The sequence below is a fragment of the Hippocampus guttulatus genome, chromosome 19 (genome assembly GCF_054856545.1).
Source record: "Hippocampus guttulatus isolate MCC_2025c chromosome 19, RoL_Hgut_1.0, whole genome shotgun sequence".
NCBI classification, from domain to species: Eukaryota; Metazoa; Chordata; class Actinopteri; order Syngnathiformes; family Syngnathidae; genus Hippocampus; species Hippocampus guttulatus.
Window position 1 is genome coordinate 5,591,532 of NC_141279.1, and position 23,884 is coordinate 5,615,415.

Below are 23,884 nucleotides of genomic sequence, written 5' to 3' on the forward strand. Positions count from 1 at the left end.
GTGACAAAAAAAATTTTAATCAATAAAATACACAAAATCTTTTGAGTTGGGAGTAAAGTTGAAGGGTCACACTTTGGAGATCCCAGCTAGGGATCACCAGCCTATTCCTCCTCTCCTCTTCTTCCCAGTTTGACATGGGAGGAGCAAAGTGGGAAGTTGACCCGTTTTCTCTCTCCTCTCACTCGCTCTCTCAATCTCTCCTCCTCAAGATGAAATATGAAACCGGGTCCATTTGAGTCCAGCTTGTCCCACGGGTTCCCAGATCCTCGAGTGCCAACAAGGCTCCGCTTCTTCACCTCCTTTTCATGTTTTGACTCTCTGACAGGAAACTTCCCCCCCCCCCTCCATTTTTAATCGTTTTCGCAAAAACACCGGGTACACTTTTTCTTGGTTTCTTCCAAGCATCCCTTTCATTTTACAACTGCCTGGTGGGATGTGAGAGCACTTTGTGTATTACTGTGTGTTTTTCCAAGCCGCTAAGGAACTACTTTTTTTTTTCCTCCCCCAAACAAAGAAAAAATGGTGCCAAGATTATTGTGGAGCATGTCTCTTGCTCTGCTTTTGTTTGGATTATTTTTGCTCATTTCATCGCCCGTCAAAGCAGAACCGGAGCTGCAGGATGAAGAGGAAGAGGAGGAAGAGAGTTCTTGTCAAGGCGCTTTTGACCTCTATTTTGTGCTTGATAAGTAAGTTTTGGTCCTTTCCGTTAATACATATTATCCAAAAACATGTTGGTGCTTTTACTGCATGGTTTGTGTGCGACATTTGATTTGTAAAAGACAAAGATGAGTGTGCCACGAGTTTCAATGTGCATCTTTACCTCCATGTGCATGGGGGTGACGCAGCAGAGGAGGAGGTCTTGTGGTTTGCTGAATAAGCAGAAAGAGGAGCGACTGTTTGGATGACCGTCATGTACTCTGTAGCGCAATGTAGAATTCATGCACTCATCCTTTCAAACAAAAACGTATCGAGAAGTGTCACTACTTTTTGACCTACTCGCATATCCCTACTTCTTTTCTTTCTTTTTTTTTTTTACATGTTTGCAAAGAGAACGCTCAGCCATCACTCTGTCATTAGTGCTTCTGTCGTCGCGCATTGGAAAAATGCTGTGGTTTAGTGACATCTGGGCACTGGACCTCAGCGGTGTGACGCAGACTGCCAGTGAAGAAAATTAAATGGTGAACAAAAAAAAATTGCATTCTTCCATTTGGGGGATTTCACAGATCATAAAAAGCCACTCATAAGGGCACTGTCATTTATAATACAGTAAGCAGCGAATAGTCCGCAGGGATGGCACTTCCACACATAGTTTCAAATTTAGTGAGACAATCAACCCCTAAACGTAGATTTAATAGACATCATCACCTCGCCACATTTATCAATCCACATTTTCCATACATCTGTCAATTTCTTCTTCCGGGTACTGAATCGTCCATTCATCGCTCAATCTAAAAACAATCTGCTTATCCATTCCTCTCTGCATCTCTATCCGACTCTTTATATACGCAAAACATTGACACTCTTGTTCAAATCGTGTTCGGGGGATTTTGTCACGGTCCAGTGAAACCAAGGTTGTACTTTGCGACCATGAATCCAAAAGGTATGTTTGTCGCAAACACGGCAGAAGAGCACCCCACCTGCAATGAAGCGTGGTGGTGGTAGGTCGCGTCATGCTCTGGGTCCGTTTTTTGTTCACCGGAACTGGGACCTGTGAGAAAAAAAAAAGACAGAATTATGAACGGTGTTAGCAATCGGTGTTAGCACAAAACCTTCTGCTAGAAAGCAAAATATGTCAGAAAAGCCTACAGGAACAACTGAACTTTACTGGGTGTTAATCAGAGGACTGACTTTCTCTATCTATATTCTCTGTTCAAGCATCAATCTATCCTCCCAAATATAACCTATCTATCCATTTACAGTACTGATCTGTGAAGGCAAGACAAGGTATGAATGACTATGGGTGTGTGTGAAGGGAAAAACCAGGAGTTACTGGAAATTGAACAAAATGTAGGACAGGCAAAACCTTCAAAGGTCAGTTTTTGGTGTGATGTAACGTTTCAAGGCATCGGGCGAATGTCTTTATCAGGAATATACAATCTAACCACACAGATTTATGTTTGACACGCTGTGCTCTTACTGCGGTACAACTCAAATTAGAAGTTAAAACACGGGGGCTGCAGTCCAGATGTGCAGTCCGTTGTTGACTTGCTTTTGTTGCCTAAAACACGAAGGCACGTGCTAAGAATAACGTGACTACAGGCCGCTGCTATTGTTAACTCTCGTGCCAGCTTCAGCGCTTGCTCCGGGGAGGATTTGAAACTCACAAGCAGACATGGCTGGTGGACTTCAAACAAGAGGAAGCTCTCTAGTAATCTTAAAAGATTCGCCCAGTTTTATCCCTTCGGCTTTTTTTTTTTTCGCAGACACAGCATGAACCGGGCTTAATCCGTATGAAAGAAGAGAATGTAAAGTCGTGGTACTTTTCATGAGTGATAGTAATCTCTTCCTGGGAATTTAAATGGAATCCCAGAAACCCAGAATTTTAATTAGGCATGAATGTTACTTCCTGTCTACATATTTTGGGGTGTGCATTGGATCCAGGATTTATATTGCATGATGTAATGCAACCAGAAAATGTTTCCACATGCACTGGAAGCAAATGGAAAAAAGATGTTCTCGCCTCTTAACCCCCGATAAATGCTATTTTTAGGTCGCAATCTCTTGATATCAGCTTCTAAAGTGTCAGCACGTGCGACAAGATTAGATACTACCAAACACAGATAGTATGAGTCCATATACGCTATGAAACTTAGCACTAGTTTGTCAGCTTTTTCTACACCATCCAGTGTAATTATTGTTGGTGGCACTAAATGCTCATGTCGGTAGGCTAAAACAACTGATAAGATGAGACGAGAAAAGATGTTTTCCAAACAGCAGTTCACCGAGTACAGAGCACAACTTTGCTCGGCGCTAAATGCTAATGTCATGTCGAATAAGATACAAATTGGTGTGGGACCACTCGAGCAGCATTTATTGCCTTGTAAAAAATAAATAAATAAAAAATAAAAGCACTTTACGGAATTAATTGCACTTGGCTGGTTCTAAATCCCAATGTCAGCGTTGTAATAAAATCTATTATAGTAAAATAATGTAAGTAAATTGCAGAGTTGGATCATTGGATTAATCTCAATACCGATGGTTTTTAATCGTTAAGATGAAATGTTTCAGAGAAAATAAAGCTACAATGTAAATATGAAAGGTCTCTCGACTTGCCCTATTTGATTTTGTCCAAACATTCCCTTTTAGTTGCATGTACCTGCATGCATGTGCATTAGCTCAGCAGTGCCACAGCAAAGAGTCAGAGCGGAGCACTAGCTGTAAAAGTAGGTTAGTGGTTTTAAACAAACAAATCTTTGTGCCCAGTCAGTTGAATTGGAGCGCCATTATTGGCTGCAGGCTGGGGTGGTCTGGATAGGCCCAGCTGGAATGGCAGACAGCCGTCTTGGTCGCTGTAGGGATTTTTCACATTTTATTTTTCCTTCGTCCACACTTTGAAGCGTGAGAATGAGGCCGAAAGCCACAAAGCCTTCGGCCCAACAGGGCTTTTTTTCCCCCCGCCCCCACACATGCTGTCATCCACCCTCGCCGACGTCCGTCCACCCTGGCTTGGGGTCCCATACCTTGACTATTACCTTTGCCAGAAATACATAATGCTAGAAACAGACCATAATAAGTAGGGCAGGCACCCCAGAGACCCAACCTCTTGTTTACATACAATTTTCCATTATTTGTCGACTTTAGATCGTATTACCAGGCGACAACAACGACACAGCTGCAAACAGCTGGATTCCAGGTCAACATGAAGATAGAGGTTGAATTATATGCAAGAAAGAAATAATGTTTGTGTATATCTCCTGCCTTAGTCTTTCCTCACCATCTCCTTTGTTTTTCTCTCTCATTTTGACTTGCAGCCTCCCCCGAGTCTACACAGAAGTGTATCTGACTCATTTTGTTTTTCACATCGACACGCTGCGTTTTACCCACTCAGCACGCTACGGTTAGAATGCTAGCGCATCACAAGTGCGGCGCTAATAGTGCATTTCTGAGCTGTTTTGACTTGTTTGCCAGCTGCGCTGAAAGAAGGTTAAAAACACGCACACGCACACACAAACACAAAAACTTGGCCCTCGGATGATTGGTAAATCGTCACCACGCTATCTGGCAGGCAAATGAGACAGCAGAGTTTTCACATCGCCTCACTTCCAGTCTGCGTGTGATCCCACAGACAAAGTCCTTCACAGAGCAAAACTTGCTGCTGAGATGTGTGGGAAAACGATGCACGACATTGTTTCCAACAGGCTGTTCTCACCGGGTGCTATGACTGTCGGTGGCCATGAAATGTCGTTGCCCAGCGATGAAGCCATAATATGGGACCCACTCTTCCACAAAGGAATAATATGCCATGATCAGGAGGTCTCCCACGCTGACAAAGACAAAAATCGTCTCATGAGAATTAACACGGGAATGGTGTTAAAAGTCCTGCAGGACATCTGTACACAAGTGGGGATTTTGTACATCCTCACCAATTTTGAAAATGTGAGAACGCACAGAACCAGATGTCCGCTATTGATGAGCCTGGTCAAAACCTCTTCTAGTTTTTAGGGATACCTAATGGTTTGCGATGATGCAACTCGGCCTCAATCGCTTTGTCCGCACATTCTGACGCCCCCATCACCTTTGCAAAACCCCAAACCAGTCCGATTTAGGGCTCAGCTCAAACCACCGAAATATGATTTCAAAAGAAATTAGTAGGGGCAATGCACTCCAGATAAAATAATCGCACAGAATGGTCCACTTCCTTTCCCCGGTGGTGTTTGAACAGGTGAGCGAAACTGCAAGCTAGACCTCAGTCCCACGACGGCAGCCACCTCACACAATGGGTATGATCCAAGTAAAATAACAAGTACTAGCAAATAAACCACATTAAATAAATCATCAGAGAGGAGTGTATTTGAATACTTGCAGCAGAAAATAGGCATTATTTTCTTCTGGTACAGGAAGGGAAACAATCTCTGTACACAGTTCCAAAATCGGTGTGGCTGAACGAGAAACCCTTCGACATGCGCTTACGCCATTTGAAAATTGTTAAAAGTCTTGTCCTCCTCCTCAGCCCAGTCAGCATGAGAAAGTCTTGTCATGTTTGTGTTGGTGTGTGTGTGGAAAGAGTGGGATTTATCAGACCAAGAAGAGACAAAATGCTGAGGTAGAACGCCGGCTGCCATTTGTTTCTGTGCACAAGCGGGCGCAAGAGTTCATGGGGTCCATGTCATTGTGGAAGACCTCTCTGTCTTGGGTAGGAGATATTTGCAGCATGTGTGGTCTACACGGGGAATTCTAAAACTCGGAGTCACCGAGGGGGTAGTGTTGCTCATCAGCGATTGTTCCCTTCGCTGGGAATACGAGTCAATGCCTCTAACTTTCTTCAGCTCATCACCTATGTGATGAGACTTGGCATTGACAAAGTCTTCTCTATGTACCATGCAACCCCACAGCCAAAAACGATCCGTCAAAAATTCCCCAAGCAATGAGCTCAGAGAATGTACAGCATTTGATGTTGCTGCAGCACCCTCCCTGGGATGAGTGGGTGGCACTGTTTGCCTCGCACCACAAGGTTCGAAGAGTTTGCGGCGCTTGTGTGGGTTTTTCCTCTTGGATATTCGACTTCCTCGCACAGTCCAAAGAACTTTGTGGGGTTATTCGAAAAGTCTTCACATGCCCACATGGGCAAACATGCGCAGTCTTCTCGGGCAGTGGTTCTGAACTGTTGTCACAACTGACTCACATTTTGCTCTGGGTGCAAATCTTGAAGAGACATCAAATCATCGGGCCGATTTGCGCGCCCCGTCTTCAATGAAGGGAGGAAAGCCAAAGTGAGCGCTGTGGGAAAAACAGTGTTGACCTTCTGTCCTTTACAGAGAGAAACAGCAACACACTTGTCGGCGCGCTTTCGTCTAATATTGTTACATCAGTCAGTCAGCACCTACAATAACATTCTGTCTCCCTTGAACTTGACTCCGTGTAGGCGTCATCATCTGAATGGCGCTGTAGTTTTACCACAGTCGCTTAGCTCATTTCCCATGTGTCATCTCTCTCTCTCAACTTAACTACGGTACGAACTTGATGACTGCTCACATTGTGCCGGAAGCGTCCTAAAGGATGGCTCAGACCATTGATCAAAATGACCAATTAGCAGACACAAACATTTCATCCAGAAGAAATGTTGCTCCATTGTGATGTTTTATTATGTCCATTTATAGACCAGTCATGTAATGCCCCCCTGGGAGCAAAAAGGAGCTCTGGGTATGCTTTCAGTCATAATTAGCCTGGAGAAATGCTTTACAACCTACCATTCACAAGTCACTAATGGTTTAAGCTAATTTATTAGCTTAGCCTCTTGGGGGGGGGGGGGGGGGGGGGTCTACATGAGTACAGTCCCCTGCTGGCTATTTTTCACCAGATCTAAGAGCCTAGATATTGTTGCTTACGGGGAAAGGAACTTGCTCACCGGCATTCTAGCAAGAAAACAAAGCTGTTCATGCGAGGTCATTTTTAATTTATTACAGTTTACAAAGAAAAAATATGCTAACATTCAAATTAACTCTAATTGTATTGTTTTTAACATTCAATTGAAAGCTTTTTGTGACCAAGTGAAAGCACATTATCAATAGCAACACTTTTGTTGATTGATGGTTTGTTTTTGCATTTCAGATCTGGCAGTGTGCAGAATCACTGGGATGAAATCTACTACTTTGTGGAAAATTTAGCAGAGAAATTCAAAAGGTAAGATGCAATGCGAGCGGCAGACCCAGAGAGTGTGCTATTTTAAGGCCATGTTTTGTGTGAGCGTCCAAGAATTCAAGTGGACCGTATGAGGTCGCATAAAACCAGTTTACGACTGCGGGCACTTTGGAAAATGTCTTTCCTCCGTAGTGGACTTCCTGAAGCCCCGTGACGAAGTTCTCCACAGAGAAACACGCACATGCATACACACGTTGCAGAGTAATAAAATTCAAAGTATCCCTTACGTCGCTACATCTCAGCGTATGTTCAAACGCTTAGCAGGCTAACCTTTCGATCAGTTGAGCAGCATAACTTGTCTCTCGTTTTGTGTGTTGGGGTTTCCCGAAAACGTTATTGTTCCCTTCCTGACCGCTGACAAAATGCAAGTCCTCAGGGCCTTTTTTTTTTTTTTTTTTTGCTTGTTTCCCCCCAGTCCGATGCTTAGGATGTCCTTCATAACGTTCTCCTCAAGAGCATCCACCATCCTAAAACTTACGGAGAAAAGGTAAGACAAAGACATATTTTCACCCTCCACGTTATGACTTTAATATCGTTAAAAGTAAGTAGCTGAGGAGGCTCGGCGCCCAAACCGCATGACACTACAGTGCTCTCACGCAAAAGGAAGCAATCGTCATCAAACTTGATTCAAAGCATGGGACTGGAGTGAAAGCAGATGTTCCCCCTGACGACACGCTGCTGTAAATGAACGCCTACGATCTTGTAGCTGTTACTGCTTGGCTTTTTTTTGTTTGGTTGTTTTTTGTGGACTTGATGAAAAGAGGAGACGTATTCAAAGCGAACGTGCATGGTATCTTTTGCAGAGTGGACATCCAAAAGGGGCTGAATGCGCTTAAAAGGGAGACCCCGGGTGGAGACACATTTATGCACCTTGGACTGCAAAAGGTAGGCAATTAAAGCCCCGCTCTGTATTATTTATAAAAGGACATTAACCAAAAAGAGAATCAAGTGGCACCCTAGTGCAGAGTCTCACGTGTTTGCGTTTAAAATCCAAATCCGAAGTTTGCGCTGCTTTGGCACATTCTGATCAAGCTCTCTTCTCATTAAAGGCGAATGAGCAGATATACCAGGAGAACTTTGGTAAGCAGCGACTGAAGTAGAAAAAAAAATTGGTGCATTACTTATTTACTTCAGACAGATCGCTGATCTTATTTTTGCAGGCAAGGCCAGCGTCATCATCGCGCTTACAGACGGAGAACTGCAGGAGCTTCAACTTATCACCGCACAGCAAGAGGTAGTTTCACACGTTGCACATTTCGGGAAGCCGAGGGAACACCCATTGTTTGATTGCTTGTTTTCCACGGGAGTAATTGACATGTTTGTTTGTTTTTTTTACAACAGGCCGAGCGAGCCCGATCGCTTGGGGCCATCGTGTATTGCGTTGGCGTGAAAGACTTCAATGAGACGCAGGTATTGGATGTTACCCGTTTCAAATTAGAAATTGATAGAGAGCGCGTACCGGTCCCCAACTCCGCCAGATGTCTCAATTTTGCCATCGCGGTTGATATATCAACGAGAACATTCAGTCTTGCCGGATCTGGCCTTTAGCTTAATCATCACTTAAGTTGAATCTCATCCAATTCACATTGTGTACTATTGTTTACTATTGGGAGGTTGACATTTGTAGTTGGAGAACTTTTGGAATGGAGAGAATGATCCAAAACGTCTTTTAACCTTGTGCAAAGTGTCGATCAAGTACTTTTGGAATCCTAATTAATTCCCTCTTTTCTTCTTTGCATTCCCACTTGATCCCCCCACCCCCACCCCTCCTCCCTCCATCGGTAAATATAGCTGGCGACCATTGCAGACACCATAGAACATGTGTTTCCTGTTTTGGGAGGCTTCCACGCTCTCCGGGGTGTCATCGATTCGGTAAATAAAGGGCTTCATTGTCAAATTTGCATTGTGCCGCTGTCGCCGTTGAGATATGACGTCATTTGATTCCAACCGTGCGGTTCTGGGGTTTTAATGACATATCGGGTGATCCAAATTGGAACATGCCGTGTAAATGACATACGATGTGGAATTGTTTTTAAATTTATTTTTTTTAATTTTCCTCCCTTCAGATCATCAAGAAATCTTGCATTGAGATCTTGGCAGCTGAGCCGTCCAGCGTGTGCGCAGGAGGTGGGGTGGATCAGATATTTGTTTCACGGTCTGGGCACTTGGTTCGACTTTAAAAATAGGATCCAAAAAGAACTCATTTGTCAATCTTTTCATTCAATTCTGTTCATACCACACCCACTGCCACTTGAACAAGGCAGCATTAAATGTGCTCTTGTCATGGCATACTCGTCTCATGGGTCCAAAATGTTGGCATGTAACCAGAGACTTTCCAAGTGGTGGTGAGAGGAAACGGGTTCCTCCATGGCAGGAACATCAACCAGGTGCTGTGCAGCTTTAAAATCAACGACACCGTCACAATCAGTAAGTAGACACTCTAATGCTCCGGAATGAACCGAAAGGACGTGGAAATAAAATGTGCCCGATTCACATTGTAGATGAGAAGCCTGCAAGTGTAGAAAACACCTTCCTGCTGTGTCCTGCTCCTGTCATTGACGAAGTCGGGAAGTAAGTCTCTCTTTGTCACAATTTGAATCACCGGTTGCATCAAAGTAACCCAAGGACCAAGAATTAGACTTTTTTTAACAGTATATTTGCATGAGTATGGGTTGAAACCGGCTTGCTTGAGGGGCTGCGCCAATGGTGAGCACCCCCACGTTTGTGAAAATAACAAGCGGAGCAGACCGCCAAACGATCCGCTCTTCTTCCACCTGGCTCAGTGGAAAGCTTTCGTGGTGGCCAGAAAACAAGCACGCAAGACAATGAAAGCAGTTTTGCCACTTGTTTTTTTTTTTACACCCCAGAGACACAACTACTTGAATGCAGCATTCAAGTACATTTCCCACAATGTCCCCTTTAAACGCTACCGCAATGAATACCAGGTGCTCAACGTCATCCGCATGCATTCTTCGAACACGGAAAAACAGCGTCGCATGCATGTGTATATTCAAACACAAGGAACAAACATGTCCACTTGACCCTATTCAAGGTACCTTTTCTCGCCGAATTCCAGGGCGGCTTACTAAAATCTAAGCAGCTTTGTGCATTTGCTCTGCTTCCGTCTTGAATGAGAACACAGCAGTAAAATCTGTCGTCGCAAAATGAAGACATCGACGTTGCGTATTTATTTGAAGCCCAGCCGCTGAGTTTATAAATTGCTTACAGTATTTGTAATGCTGCGTTGCACGCAAGATCCATACACGCACGAATGAATCACTTTGAGTTTACTTTTTGGACTGAGCCTAAACCAAAATCAACATTCGATCCGCCTCTAAAAAAATGGGGAAGTTAAAAAAGAAAAAAAAGATTTAGAGATCCCGATTTTTAACAACTTAACCATTTTTTTTGCAAATATGAAAGGCAACACAAAATAAAATAATAAAATAAAATGTAGTTCCTGATTTTGTACTTCCTCACAAGAGTTACCAACCAAATTTCCAGACGATGTTAAAGTTATTAACGTGGCAGCGGCATTGTAGAGACATTTCATCATGCATCACACATCATGATTGATGCCGTGGCAAAGAAGTCATAAAAATGAAGTGTTTTCCTGCCTAAAACACAGACAAGAGTGTCCCACTCAAAAAAACAAAAATCCTCTAAAAGTTAAAAACTTTCCATGGCTTCATGCATCACCACCTAACCATCTGACACTTCAACCGTTTCCCTCCCCAGCCTTCTTCCTCTCTGCTTCTCGACTTTTGCTGTCACTATGGCTTCACAAACCATCTATGCCCCGCCCCCCGATCCCCCACGTTTCACCGCGTCCCTTAAAAAAAAAAAAAAAAAACCTTGTCATCTCATCAGCTTTATCAATCTCACTGATCAAAGCCTCGACACAGCAAGTGGGGGTCTTACAAACGTGAGGTCATGTGTTGAGTTTGTACACGTCTCACTTCACAGCGTGGTGGAAAGGCCGCAGGGAGTGCTCTTTCGCAACTTTTCAGCACACATGGCCATTAAAAATATTATTTGCGCACGTCGGAATGTCAGTTACAAAAATCGGAGGCTGGTTTACTTCGGAGAAATCCGCAATCTTGTCATTTTGTGCGTTATTTTAAGCCTCTTAAATGCAGCCAGATGGAAATTATTTTGAACATGGATGAATCTCATTTCTCGTGTTTCCATAAATATACATTCAAAAGATGAGATGGTAGCAATTTATACTACACGATGCTTCTTCTGGGGGTTTTATGAGTCCTCCAGATGTATGCTACTCATCAACTGCATCGATCTTTTATTTAAGTGAGGTACATACAAACCAATTTTTAACATCAGGACAGCTTTAAGCGGTGGTACAAGTTACTTTTTGTGGTTTGAGTCACGGTAGAATTATTGCCCGCCCACCCCAAGCAGAACGTGGCCTGTTAACATAAACCTAGACAACCAGACACTGTATTGTCTGACGTACTCCACTTTCACTTCATCACATATGCTCCTGATTACGATCAGTATATGTGACGCAAACAAGCAAACCACATCTGGAAAAAGCCACCCCCTCCCCACATATATCACACATCAAACGTCCATTTTTTAAACTCACGTAATAACAGTGTCAACGTCATATGCGTGGTTCTGTTGATGAACTGCACCCACTAAGCCTTCCCTTTATCGCCCCCTTTTCACCAGACCGCTTTTGTATGTCAGCGTGAAACCGAGTTTATCAGCTGGTCGCCTGTTTTCCATCTGCGAAACCTCTTTCACGTTCACTCATTCTGTCAGTACAAAACAAGTGAGGGACTTTTGGTGGAGGGGGGGGGGGGGGCGCATCCAAATTCGTCCCTGTTTTTTCGTAACTCAATGCCGAAGGATCACCAAAGGTCACGAGGATTTCCCAGAATTATTTTTCCCACCGTTGTAGAAGGGAAGGATTTGACTTTGTGTTTAGTGGCTGTAGGCGAGTTTGACCTTACCTCTTTAGTTTTGGAGGTTCAGTGACATTTGGTATCAAATTCAATGACTTCATTCGAATATACGTCAGACTAAATAAAAAACGTGCTTGGTATTGACCCTCCTGTTCCGCCCCCCCAAATTAAATTGCGGCTGTTGTTTTGTTTCAGGGTGATTTATCTTCAAGTGAGCATGAACGACGGTCTGTCTTTCATCAGCAGCAACGTACACATCACCACCACAGAGTGTGTAAGTGGTAGTTTATTGGTCTGGAGGGTTTTGATATCTTTATTGCTAGCGTCCGGTGCTACAACCATCTTTCTGTCCTCTTCAACTGTAGTCGCGTGTCCACCAAATGTTACGGTTTACGAAACATCATCTGGCTTGCGTTCCCATCCAAGAAAGGATAGCTTACTATGTCAGCCACTTCAATCGAGCGATAACATAGCTACTGAATTTTACAAAAACAACTTAACATGCGAAACAAAAGATAATAAAGGCAGCAGAAGACTAACATCAAATGTGACCCTTTGGATACTGTAGCAGCACCTCAACCAAAAAGTGTATTATGTACGTATGTAATCTTTGTTCATGGAAACACAACTTTGCATTTGTGACCTTTTTTGACCTTGAAATAGCAGTTTCACATTTTTTGGGGGAAGGTACAGCGTCTTTGAATAAACAGTAACCGTACTCTAAATCACCCACTTCGGAGGTCTATAATATTGGCGGACCAACATTTCCAAATTATGCTCCACGAAAGCAGTGGAGTCGTATTGCGTCATACTTGTTTGTGCCAGCTATTTTCACGGAACTCACCGACGTACTATTTGACTTCTAGGAAACCGTTCATCGGTCCGCCGGTGGTGACTGGCTGACGGCGACGGTGTTGCCGCCGATCTCTGATAAACAGCCCGCGAGAGACAAAGCCTTAAGTCAACCTGGCATCTGATCCTCATCTGTCGTCCGTAATGGGATCCATACTTGGCTCGCAGGCATTTAGCTCTAAGTTACTGACGGATTCGCGGAGGGATTACCCAGATGACGTGTACTGCTGTCATTGAAGAGAGACAAAAAATAAATAAACGAAACACGAGAATGACCACTGACAGTCAAAGCCAATGAAACGTTTGGAAAGTTGTTTGTTGACTGCAGCAATGGTCACACCTTCAACAAAAATCTATTAGTTTGACTACCTCGGGTGCAATCGCTTCTCTTGAATTTGATGTGTTACCGTGCATGATTTTTTTTTTTTCCTCATGGACGCATCCAGGGCTACATCTGGATGTCATCTCAATAGCTTGGGGTGATGCCTTTAACATACTGCTATTGTGCTTTTGACTGTTGCCTTTTACCCCCCTTGGGACCATACCTGCACCTTTTTGGATGACCAATTCGAGTGAGCGGTTCAGTTCGGGTATCTTGAGTAGGAATTGACCTTACTGTACCTTGTCCTACTCACATAAGATGGTCTCGCTAGGAAAGAACTAGCTTTAGTCATGTCCTGAGATGAAAGCAGCCTGACTGATTTGGATTCCTTTTTAGTGCCACCCTGGGTAATGTCTGAGATAAGACAATGTCTGCAAGTTTAGTCAGCTTCCTTTTCTTTTACGCTATGTTTCGTCTACAGTTTGATGGCACCATTCTTCTCATCACCCTGCTGGTGTTGTTTCTCCTCCTGGCCCTACTGCTCATGTGGTGGTTCTGGCCTCTCTGCTGCACGGTGGTAAGAACACGAAAAGGAAACGTTGTGTCGAAAAAATGACAGGAACACAAGGGCTCTCCAAAACACTCTTGAGAGCTCAAAGGAAGGAAGCTATTGAGATGAATGTGGTTGTGAGAAGCGAAAACAAAACCACGTTGTTTTTTTTACCTCTTGGGAACATGTCAAATTTGTGCTGCTTTTCCAGGTGATCAAAGAACCTCCTCCTCCACCTCCTCCCGAGCCTGTAAGTTGGAAAAACACCATTGAGTGGAAAATAATGGGGGAAAGCTATGCGCACATCTCTCAATAACCTGAACACAAATTAGACAACAAAACTACACGATATAAGGAGCGCAAGTAACAACAAGCCTTGCTTGTGAACTGATGAAGGTAATTTTACTTTTTGGCTCTTATAGGAGTCAGATGACGAAGATGGTCAGCCAAAGAAGAAGTGGCCCACTGTGGACGCCTCATATTACGGAGGCAGAGGAATTGGAGGGATCAAGAGGATGGAGGTGATGCAAATTACTCGCAGGCGATAGTAGCAATCAAAATAATCAAGGGTAACGTTTCGCACTTGTGTCTGAAAAAGGTGCGGTGGGGCGGAAAGGGCTCAACCGAGGAGGGGGCGAAGCTGGAGAAGCCCAAGAATGCGGTGGTGAAAATGCCAGAACAGGAATACGAACCCTTTGAGCCCAAACCTAAGAAATCTCCCAAGAAGCCGCCTCAGAACCGGAAGTGGTACACCCCCATTCAGGTAGGGTTTTCGTTTCGTTTCGTGTGCAAGGAGAGCTCGATGTAAACAACACGGGGGCCATTCATGGGAGACGCAGCGCTTACTGTTATCTGTACACATTGCCTGTGAAACTGTACAGCCTTGTGTGTTTCTGCGCGCTGACTGGACTCCCCTTATGTCAGGAAAGAACCCCCCCCTACAGCACACCTCCATTTAGGTTCCGTTTCAAGATGTAGGCTACCCTTCTAATGCTTCATTGAATATCATAAATCCCAGTTATGAGTTGCATAAACTGATCATCTGGGAGAGAGGAATGAAGCCAGATTCCCATCGACATCTGTAGGTACGGCGCTATGCCAGTTTGTTTGTTTTTTTGTTTTTTTTTGCCTCTGTTAAGTGTGCCGTGCCACACTTAATGAAGGGTATCAGCCACGTGACTAAATAAACATCAAGTCAAATAGAGCAGCATGGATTTATATCGTTTAATCCTGAGGTTCTGGTATGGAATATCAGTTCCTGTGTGGACTTGTTATGTTCTTTGTTCACATTTCCAAAACTTGAATGTTAGCTTAATCGAAGAGAACAGCGGCTCGTACATACCGTGCATTTCACAACCAGTCCAGGGTGTACTTTGCCACTCGTCCAACGGCATCTGTAAAGTCAAATGATATTTCAGTACTGAGTCGAAAGATGCGATGTTCTCATCTGTCTCATTCAGGGGAAACTGGATGCTATCTGGGCACTGTTTCGTCGCGGGTACGACCAGGTCTCTTTGATGCGACCCCAGCCTGGCGATCACGTAAGTAGCCAACGGGACGACTCTGCTTCATCTCTTACCGCCCTCCGGCTGAATTTATTTTTGCCCTCAAGCCGACTTAAGGTCCGCCGCTTTTTGATCAGGCGCATTTTTTTTTTTCCATGTGTATCATTTTAACATGATTGGAGAGGACGAAAAACAATGCGGATATTGCCACTGCCAGGAACCGAAAATAGTTCCTGGAGCTTTGTTTCCAAAAGTGAATCTAATTACCCATCCACATGTCAACACTGAAGACTCAATGTCAAACCTCTAAGAAGTTTTCCAGTAAGTCAGCTTTGAGTGATTTACATTGTGTGTCGAATGAAAGTCCAAAGAATGTCATTTACAGCAATAATGAAACAGCTGTTGACTCGGCAAGAGCGAGCATTCTGTGGCAACGTTAATGCCCGCTTGCACGCCACTATTTATTTGAAAAATGCCTGTGTTATTTGTCAAGCGCATTTTCCCCAAATAAAGTTCAGGTAACGCGACTTCAAATCGAAGGATTACATTAAAAGCTGCTTGTTTCCACTCCGAGTAAAACACAGCATTCCAGTGCCTGGAAATGAGCTAGCCTGGAGATATTTCTTTTTAGGGCTTTATTGCAAACCGCATATGACTTTAGTGGAAAAAAAAATGGCATGATTTCTTCTTAAAGGCAAACGTTGCATCATGCCCAGCCAGCACAAGTCACCCGGTTGCAACGCGCCAGTAAGGAAAATTGAATCTTTTTCTTTTTGTGCCTGCAAGGTTGCAAGCTGACAGCGATTTTTAGTCTCTGGGGGCAAAAAAAAAAAGGGCTGGACATGTTTGCCATGCCAAGACAACACGCTTTAAACGAGAAATTCCTGCTAAAAGAATTATTGGAACATTTTCTGCAAAGAGCGGCATGATTTTAACCGGTGCTTGGACCGCGATCTGATGTCATGGGGACAGACGAAGATTAGAGCAGAACAGATAAAAGCAAACGATAGCTTGGAAAGTGCTGAAAAGCTGGCGGGATAAAAGTTGAGAAAAAGGTGAACAATATTTTGACTATAAATTCGGAAATGAAATAGTTTCACATGAACACGTCCGAGTATTTAACTTTGGTGAAGACTTAATCAGATCACTTATAAGATATTTCTGAACTCAGAGAAGATCTTATCTTATTTCTAATACAAAGTCGCCGGGCTTTAAAAATAAACCACGCGGCATCAAGCTATAAGGATGACACGGCGCCAGCAATCACACAACCATTGAAACCCATTTCTGGTCCGTAATGCGAAGCAGGTGTGAAAATGAAGGAGTCGAGTCGAGGGAGACATTAGCTCGTAGGAGTGAACGAGACGGGCCGAGGAAGAAAGGCGCGATGAGCAATCGGTCCATTTTCGGCTGCAGACGCGTTTGCTAGAATACTGATGAATTAACATGGGATGTTTTCAGGAAAGGTTTTTTTTTTTTCATACAGCGTTTACACATATATTGTGCATGTATTTTCAAAGGTTATTTTTAAACATTAAAAAATTGATTCTTAATTAACTTCCATAAAGGTGGGTGCAATGTTCAACAAGAGGAAGACGCGAGTCCCACAGTGTTGAGAACCACTGCGCTAAACTGTACTGTATGTTTGCGACATGTCGGACGGGTTAAGTTCCGGACAGTTAAGCTTGATGGTTTCACAAACAGTCCTTTCGGCTCTTCCCAGCAATAAACCCAGTCACCTCCACTCCGAACCGCATCGTTTCTGTTGACGTCAGAGCGTGCATGAAGTTGAGCTCCAAACACAAAAGACAACTACACACAGACACACGGTCAAAAAAAAAAAGACTGTGCTGTGAGTGCCTGACCACATTTTATTCTCGAGTCTCCCCAAGAGGCCATTTTGCCCTCGAAAGGGTAAATGAAGTCATACCAGTGCCACACAACTGGCCAGCAGTCTTTTATACTTTTTGACTGACCAGATGTCATACGCACACGCACGCACGCACACACGTACACACATTTACAGTTTCAACAAAGGAAAAGAGTAGTCAAGCTTTGTGGAAATGAAAACAACTCAAGGAATATTCTCGAGGACGTAACTTTAAGGACGAGAGCCAGTTCAAAAGACTGAATGCAAAGCTGGAAATTCGGGACAGAGGCTCCAGCACCCCCGCGACCCTAGTGAGGATCAAGCGGTTCGGAAAATGGATGGATGGATGGAGGTGGAAGACTCAAAGCCAGACGAGGAACAGTCGTGAAAGACAAAGAAAATTCAAAACACAAATGTAACAAATTATTGGGACTGAAAAGAGACGCGCGACGAACAAAACCTCAACATGAGGAAACGATGGATGAATCCGAGGCAAGAATTCAAAACGGTGAATCAAAAACAATACAAGCTAAGTCAAACACAAAAGTTGCACAGAAAACAACAAGTCATATGAGGCTGTTACTTTTTTTTTTACTTTTTACTTTACCAAAATATGCTGTTTGGGGCTTTGGTATTTGACATCCATATAGTTTGTGTTTTTTCATTTTGTTACACTTCAGGGTCGGTGTATCAACTTCACGAGAGTGAAAGGAGAGTCCCAACCGGCGAGGTCGGCACCGCGCACCCCAATCCACACGCCCTCGCAGCCACCGCCCGACTACCGCCACGTGCCGGAGTCCCCCGTCACCTCCGGCCCTCCGGCCAGAGCACCGCCCTTGGTCCAGCTACCGCCGGGACCCCCGCCGTCACGCATGCCGCCCGGGCTTCACTGCCCACCGCCGTCACGTCCGCCGCCTAGCCTGCGACCCTGATTGACCCAGGTAAACGTCCCCCACAGCTTCCCCCCCAGCCCCACCCCCCTTGTGGACCCACTTAAACGTCACAGACTGACCACTCTGTTGACCAGCTCCTTCAGTCTGAAGTCAGTCCTCCAGCCTGGGATTCTTCTGCTATTCGCCCAGAAAAAAAAACACCAGTGTGATCATTTTGTTCTTTCGTATGGGAAAGTCCGTCAAGTCCACTGGCCAAGATTTGCCTGTCATGCTTCTTACGCCCTGAAAGAATTTTTGTTTACCATGTCGGTTCCACCAAGCGGTCTCTTCATTAAACACTATAAGGGGGCCGTTTCAGTCTTTAAAAAGCCGTATGATGGATGGCCTTACTAAATTTATGAAAGGATTGTAATTCAACAGTCAAACAAATGTTTTACATACGGAAGCATGGAACTGCCAATGTGGAGTAAAAATATGTTGAGTGGCAAATACGTTCGAACGTACGCAGCATTTTCCCAGAATGCCACAAGGTGTTGACCTGCGCATGCATGATGGCGAAAAAAGACGAATGTAAATCATACACTGCAGCCATAATAAAAGCATAAAAGTAAAGGATAAACAATGTTTACTTAATTTTTAAATTTATTGGTATAATTCGAAAAGATTGAAGTTTAGTTTTTTTGTTATGGGGGAAAAAAAATCTGTAAATCATGTACTCCAGAAAAAATAAAACTAAAATGATGATTGAACAATATAAACATATTTATGAACCTATGAAAAAATAAATGAATAAATAAATAAAAAGAAATAACGATTTTTATTTACATGCACGCGTGACTACGTCTCAACATATTTGCCAGTCAAAATATTTTTACTCCACAATGGCAGCTCTACGCTTCTGTATTATTCCAACCCCTCACTGAGAATTTTTATGAAAATACCCGACTGGGCTTTTTCGACAAGCACATTTTTCTTCAGTGTTTTGCACACCATTTAATGACTTGCCAAGCAGTTTAACTTGATGTTCTATTTCATACAAAGTGAACGGGGGGATGATGCAGGGAACCGTTGAACAGGATGATTGTTGCAGGACAGCAAAATCTTTTGGGACCAAAGTCAATAGAAGCAATAAATATGATTTATTGGATGTTTTCTTAATCAACTACTGAGGTATGCCTTTGCCATCGAGAATTAAAGAATAATCGGGTTTCGAATTTGGGATTTTTTTTTTATTTTTTATTTTTTCCCCAGAATTGATTGGGTTGAGTTCCAAAGACAGTTAGCTAAAATGTCGGTGCTATTTTGGTCAAAATGTTCTATTTTTTTTTAGGCAACAACGTGCTAAAAGCAATTTCTCAATTCAGGAAAAGTCATGTTGAAAGACATACATTTTTGTAATATGTGTTGACAGGGAAGTGTACAGAAGGGGGTTTTTTTTCTAAGGTATGTTTTTGCATTATATTTTCAACGTGTGTTTTTGTTGGTTATTTTTTTTAATTTTCTCTTTGAGGCTTTGGAGTTTGTCCTTATACCACGTGATTTGATTTACAACATGACAATATGTAATTGTTGGTTATTTTGTTTTGTTTTTAATCCACGTACATAGACTGCTGGAACACAGTACGCTGTTTTTGTTTGCATCCATGGCATTTAAAACTCATGAATTCAATCTGCCATAAATCAGGTTAATGACTCTCCTCGTGTTTTTTTTTTGTTTGTTTGTTTGTTTGTTTGTTTTTTTCCCGGATTCAATCCCGATTCTCTACTTTTGTATAGTGCTATGTCTACATTCTTTTTTTTTTTTCTTTTTTAATCAGCAAAGGTCACGTTGCAACTGCAGGGCAGTTCACAGAGCATCTAATTTATTTCCTGAGAGAAATGGAGGAGAGTACCGGTACTTGAAAAATCGACAAGGTGTCCAACCACCGACATAAACACTGTGCGCAGAGTCTACGACTAGATTGCCAGTCAGACGAGGCCTCATAGCTTTGCAATCATCACCTCTGCAATGTTTTCAGAACTTAACATTTTAATTGGGTACTATATGCACTCGCAGGCCACAACATTTTGTCTTCTTGGTAGTGACGTCTCATAATGTTGTTTTTCCTAATCAAGTGTTCAGTGAGTGTATTTTGTAAGCTATTTTAGCGATAAAAGAAGCGTTGAAAAAAGCAGCATTCCTTTATTACACCTTATGGATTCTTCTTTTGTTCAGTGGTTATTTTTGGGCTTTGTTCTCGAACTTGTTTCTGTCCCCTTTGTGATGTACAACACAGAAATCAATTGTTGCTTTAAATCACTTTGCTGAAGGAAATGCTATGCCATTTGCCCGGCTGATTTGACAGCCAAAATTACACGTGTCAAAATCAAGGGTAAAAAATAAAAATAAATCAACATGCCTTTTTGAAGTACTTATAACGCTCTCTCCCTCCCCTGTGGTTTCTTTCTGACCTTCGGGTTGAGTGAACGCTGGCGCGTTTTGGCTGCCGCTGCTCAACCCGTATTGTTTTGTGTTTTTTGTTATTGTAAAGTGTCCTTGGGTGTCTTGAAAGGCGCTTATAAATAAAATGTATTATTATTATTATTATTATTATTATCAACGATGTACAATCATTTTTATTGACTCTATCATTAACCACTCGTCTTCTATCGTGTGTGTAATCATTGTTATCGTCACAGTGATTTTGAATGCACTTGATGAATTTGTACATGTAAAAAAAATAATGATAATACTACGTTCCATTTATGCAGCCACATCCTGTTTTGATTGGTGGGGTGGGAGCTGTCCGAGTGCCTAAAACACAGTCAACCTTGAGTATCTGTGGCCTTTTGTAAGTCTTTCCTACTGCAGGAATTCCATAAAAGGGGAACAATTGCAGTGGCTTACATGTGTGTGTGGGGGGGGGGGGGGGGACAGGATATTCCCAAGAGGCATGTGTTATACTAATCAGTGTTTTTACATTTGCAGTATAAAAAAAAGCAGTACCGAAGCAAATATGAAAAACATATATGATTTCTTTACCGGTTTGATCTTTTGAACTGTATCAATAAAGGTTGACGTCCAAGCTTCTATCAGACAGTTTCGACTCTATGTGTGGATTGAAACCAAATGTCATTGTCAAGTGCAAGACGCCTGTGTGCACCTAGAGGCTGCCTTCTATCTAAGCTGACTAGCCCCACCCCTTTAACCTCTGCAGCAACGTTGGCAACACTGACATCGACTTTTCCAGAGACAAGCTCTAGAGAGGACGCACTCAACTTTTTTGGTTGACCATGGTGAGGCCTGTTCTATGTGGAAGCTGTCCTGTTCAACCGCGATGTGGTCAAGGACCGTGTACTGCAGGCTCAGTTACAGGCTATTCGACAATGTTTTCATTGCCTTGGCCATCTTTATGCAGAGCAACATTTTTTTTTTCACGCCCTCAGAGAGTTCCTTGCCATGAGATGAATTTCCAGCGACCAGTATGGGAGTGTGTGAGTGTGGTCACACCAAATTTAATATATCTGCTTTCTAATCACACCTGAGACCTGTAGCACGGAGGGGTCACGTGATGCCAGGGAGGGAAAATGACAAATCAGGCCCAAATTTTTCACTTCGGGGTGTACTCACTTTTGTTGCCAGGGATTTATTTACACATTAATTTCGTAGGTTGCCTGGTTGTGTGTTGAATTATTTGGAGGGGACAGAACATTTACATTGAAATACAAGCTGTACACTGCCTACTTTACCTGCTAGGAAAATGTCATTTCTTCAGTGTTGTCCCATGAAAAGTTGTACTAAAAATTAGATTGATTGATATCCAGTAATTTATATAGGTTGTGCGGTCACTTTTGTGGAATCCGGGATGCATAAAGAATCTGTAATAGTTGCAAGAGTTAACTTTTCACCTTCGAGTTGCTATGGTGGGGAATAACAAATGTGTTTAGAATGTGTTTATGGTACGATATTGCCCAATGGCAATTCCAGTTAAATACTTTGTAGAGTCTGTGTTTTTTTTCCCCTCTTCATGCTGAGGAAAGTGGGTTGAGCCATGGACTCTATCCAAAACATGAGGATGGAGAAACTGAGGAGGGATAATTTGCTCTTTGTCTCTAATTTCATTGATGACATGTTTACGGCCGTTTGGTTTTCCCTCCGCGGCGCTGTCTCTCATCCTTCCTTTCTTAGTGACCCAGACAAATGAAGAATTTGGGAATGCGCTGATGTTTCATCTCCGTCTCACGTTACCGCCAGACTGAAAACCACTGACCTGACAGAAAAACACCATGCCGAGAGGTTGGTTTGATGCATGACTGTTGCCTGGATTTTCCTGGTCACCATGGCGACTGAAGTCAACACCAAATCATTCGCGGCCTCGGAACCACTTTGCGTTGCTGCGAGGGAGAAATTTGTTGTTTAACTTGAATTTGTTTTTTCTAGCTGTATCACAGAATCTACTCCCCAAGCCCACAGTCACCGTTTCCCTCCACTCCCATCTGTAACAGAGCCCCCCCCCACCGCACCCCCCTTGAACAGTGGTGACGTGTAGCATATCCCTTGAAAGCAAAACCTATGACATCACTATAAAGAGACAATGCATTGGAGTAGTGGTTGTCACATCTGCCTCACATTCAAGAGGATCCAGATTGGAATCCTGCAATAGTGTGCGCTCCATCACAACAACTCGCCAGGTTGCTTTTAATTTGACCCAGATTGTGTCCAGTAAACAACACAAAGACGATTATTAGCATCAGAAACAGTCATCAGGAAGGGGGACAAACAGATCTCTTACAAAACAAAAGCCCACGCATCCACGCACACACACAAACAAGGAAGGTAAAATTTCAAACCCTAACAAACAAGTGTATCACATGGAGACTTCACAAAAACAATGTGCTGTCTGGTTTTAGGCTGCTGCGCGAAATGCAGCTTAGTGTGGAAGTCGTTACAGTAGTTGCATTCGGGAAATCTCATGGCACACCATCAAACAAAACGTCGTCGCTGCACATCGCTTGGCCTCGATAGATGAGCAAATTATTTGCAAAGTGAAACTGGATAATTTCCTGTGGCACGTTTAAGGATGTCTTGTGGACTATCAATGTTCAACAGAACCACTGATATCGAAAATGTGAGAGTTGATCGCAATTATTTTTCGTAGGAATTGTACCGTTACTAAATTTTCTTTCCCTTTTCTCGAAAAAAAAAAAGACATTTGGATGCTTTATGCACAAGCAGCAGGAGTTCAGGAAGCTATCCATGCATCTTTCCATTTTAGTGGTTCTACTCAGACGTCACTGTGTTGCTCCCCCCCTCCTAAAAATGTGATGAATGTGAATTCCCCGTCGAGCCACAGTGATTGTCTGATGTCGCAGGAAGCCAAGCAATCCCGACTGCGCAACCTGATAGCACAAGAGGCAGTGACACAAATTGTCATTTTCCACTGCCGTGCCCTGTGGTGCGGCTTGGAGGCTCTGTATGTAGGCCACTTTTATGAAGATGCGTGTGTTTTTCAATCAAGAGTGCGCCTCACTCCTGTCAAAAGTTAATGATTTAGATGGAGTGTTGCGAAGAGAATAAAAGTTACTGAATCTCTCTAGGTGACTGACTGCAAATTAAGCTACAATATTCCAATCACGGCAGTAGTAAGGTAAATGTATGGGTTTATTAACCTGGCAGAGAAAAAAAAACACTATCAATGTTATTTACCTTGTCAGTCCATGCTCAACCTTCTATTGGCTGCATTACTACTGGGCCCTGTGCCAAGCCTGTCAGGGTACAGCGGGTGACCAGGTTCACTGTGGTGGTACAGCAAAAGCTCTACAAGTGACACACACACACACACACACACACACGGTTGAGCTTTAGTTGAGCGTTCGGTAAGTAGATAAAAGCGTGGTGAGAATAGGAGACGGAGGATTAAGCCGCCAAAACTAGACGTTACAAACACTGGCTTTTGAGAGGATTTGACTCCTTTCTATCTATTCTGGTTAGAGTCTTGTGCTATTCTGGTAGGAAACTTTGCATAACAATTTGATATATTAATAAACCATTGTGAGCACACATTATATCACAAACAATCCTCGGTGTCTTACATAGGAGCGCCACTTCCTGTGTGGTTAACTAACA

At 43.1% G+C, this 23,884-nt stretch overlaps 1 protein-coding gene and 1 long non-coding RNA gene across 2 annotated transcripts; one reads left to right on the forward strand and one right to left on the reverse strand.

Moving 5' to 3' along the window:
* Positions 1-224: 224 nt before the first annotated feature.
* antxr1c (ANTXR cell adhesion molecule 1c) lies at positions 225-20,850 on the forward strand. Its single transcript, XM_086099185.1, has 18 exons — positions 225-686; positions 6,769-6,840; positions 7,274-7,345; positions 7,662-7,743; positions 7,908-7,938; positions 8,019-8,092; positions 8,200-8,268; positions 8,650-8,730; positions 8,925-8,985; positions 9,187-9,285; positions 9,360-9,429; positions 11,982-12,060; positions 13,442-13,537; positions 13,722-13,760; positions 13,933-14,031; positions 14,109-14,273; positions 14,971-15,051; positions 17,566-20,850. Exons 1-18 carry the CDS (start codon positions 520-522, stop codon positions 17,815-17,817), a joined length of 1,689 nt encoding a protein of 562 aa, XP_085955311.1. The 5' UTR covers positions 225-519; the 3' UTR covers positions 17,818-20,850.
* Positions 1,424-14,901, reverse strand: LOC147189761 (uncharacterized). Its single transcript, XR_015097436.1, has 3 exons — positions 14,853-14,901; positions 13,685-13,758; positions 1,424-1,708 (listed from the first exon to the last, which is right to left on the reverse strand). It is a non-coding gene; the product is annotated as an uncharacterized LOC147189761 (long non-coding RNA).
* Positions 20,851-23,884: the final 3,034 nt, after the last annotated feature.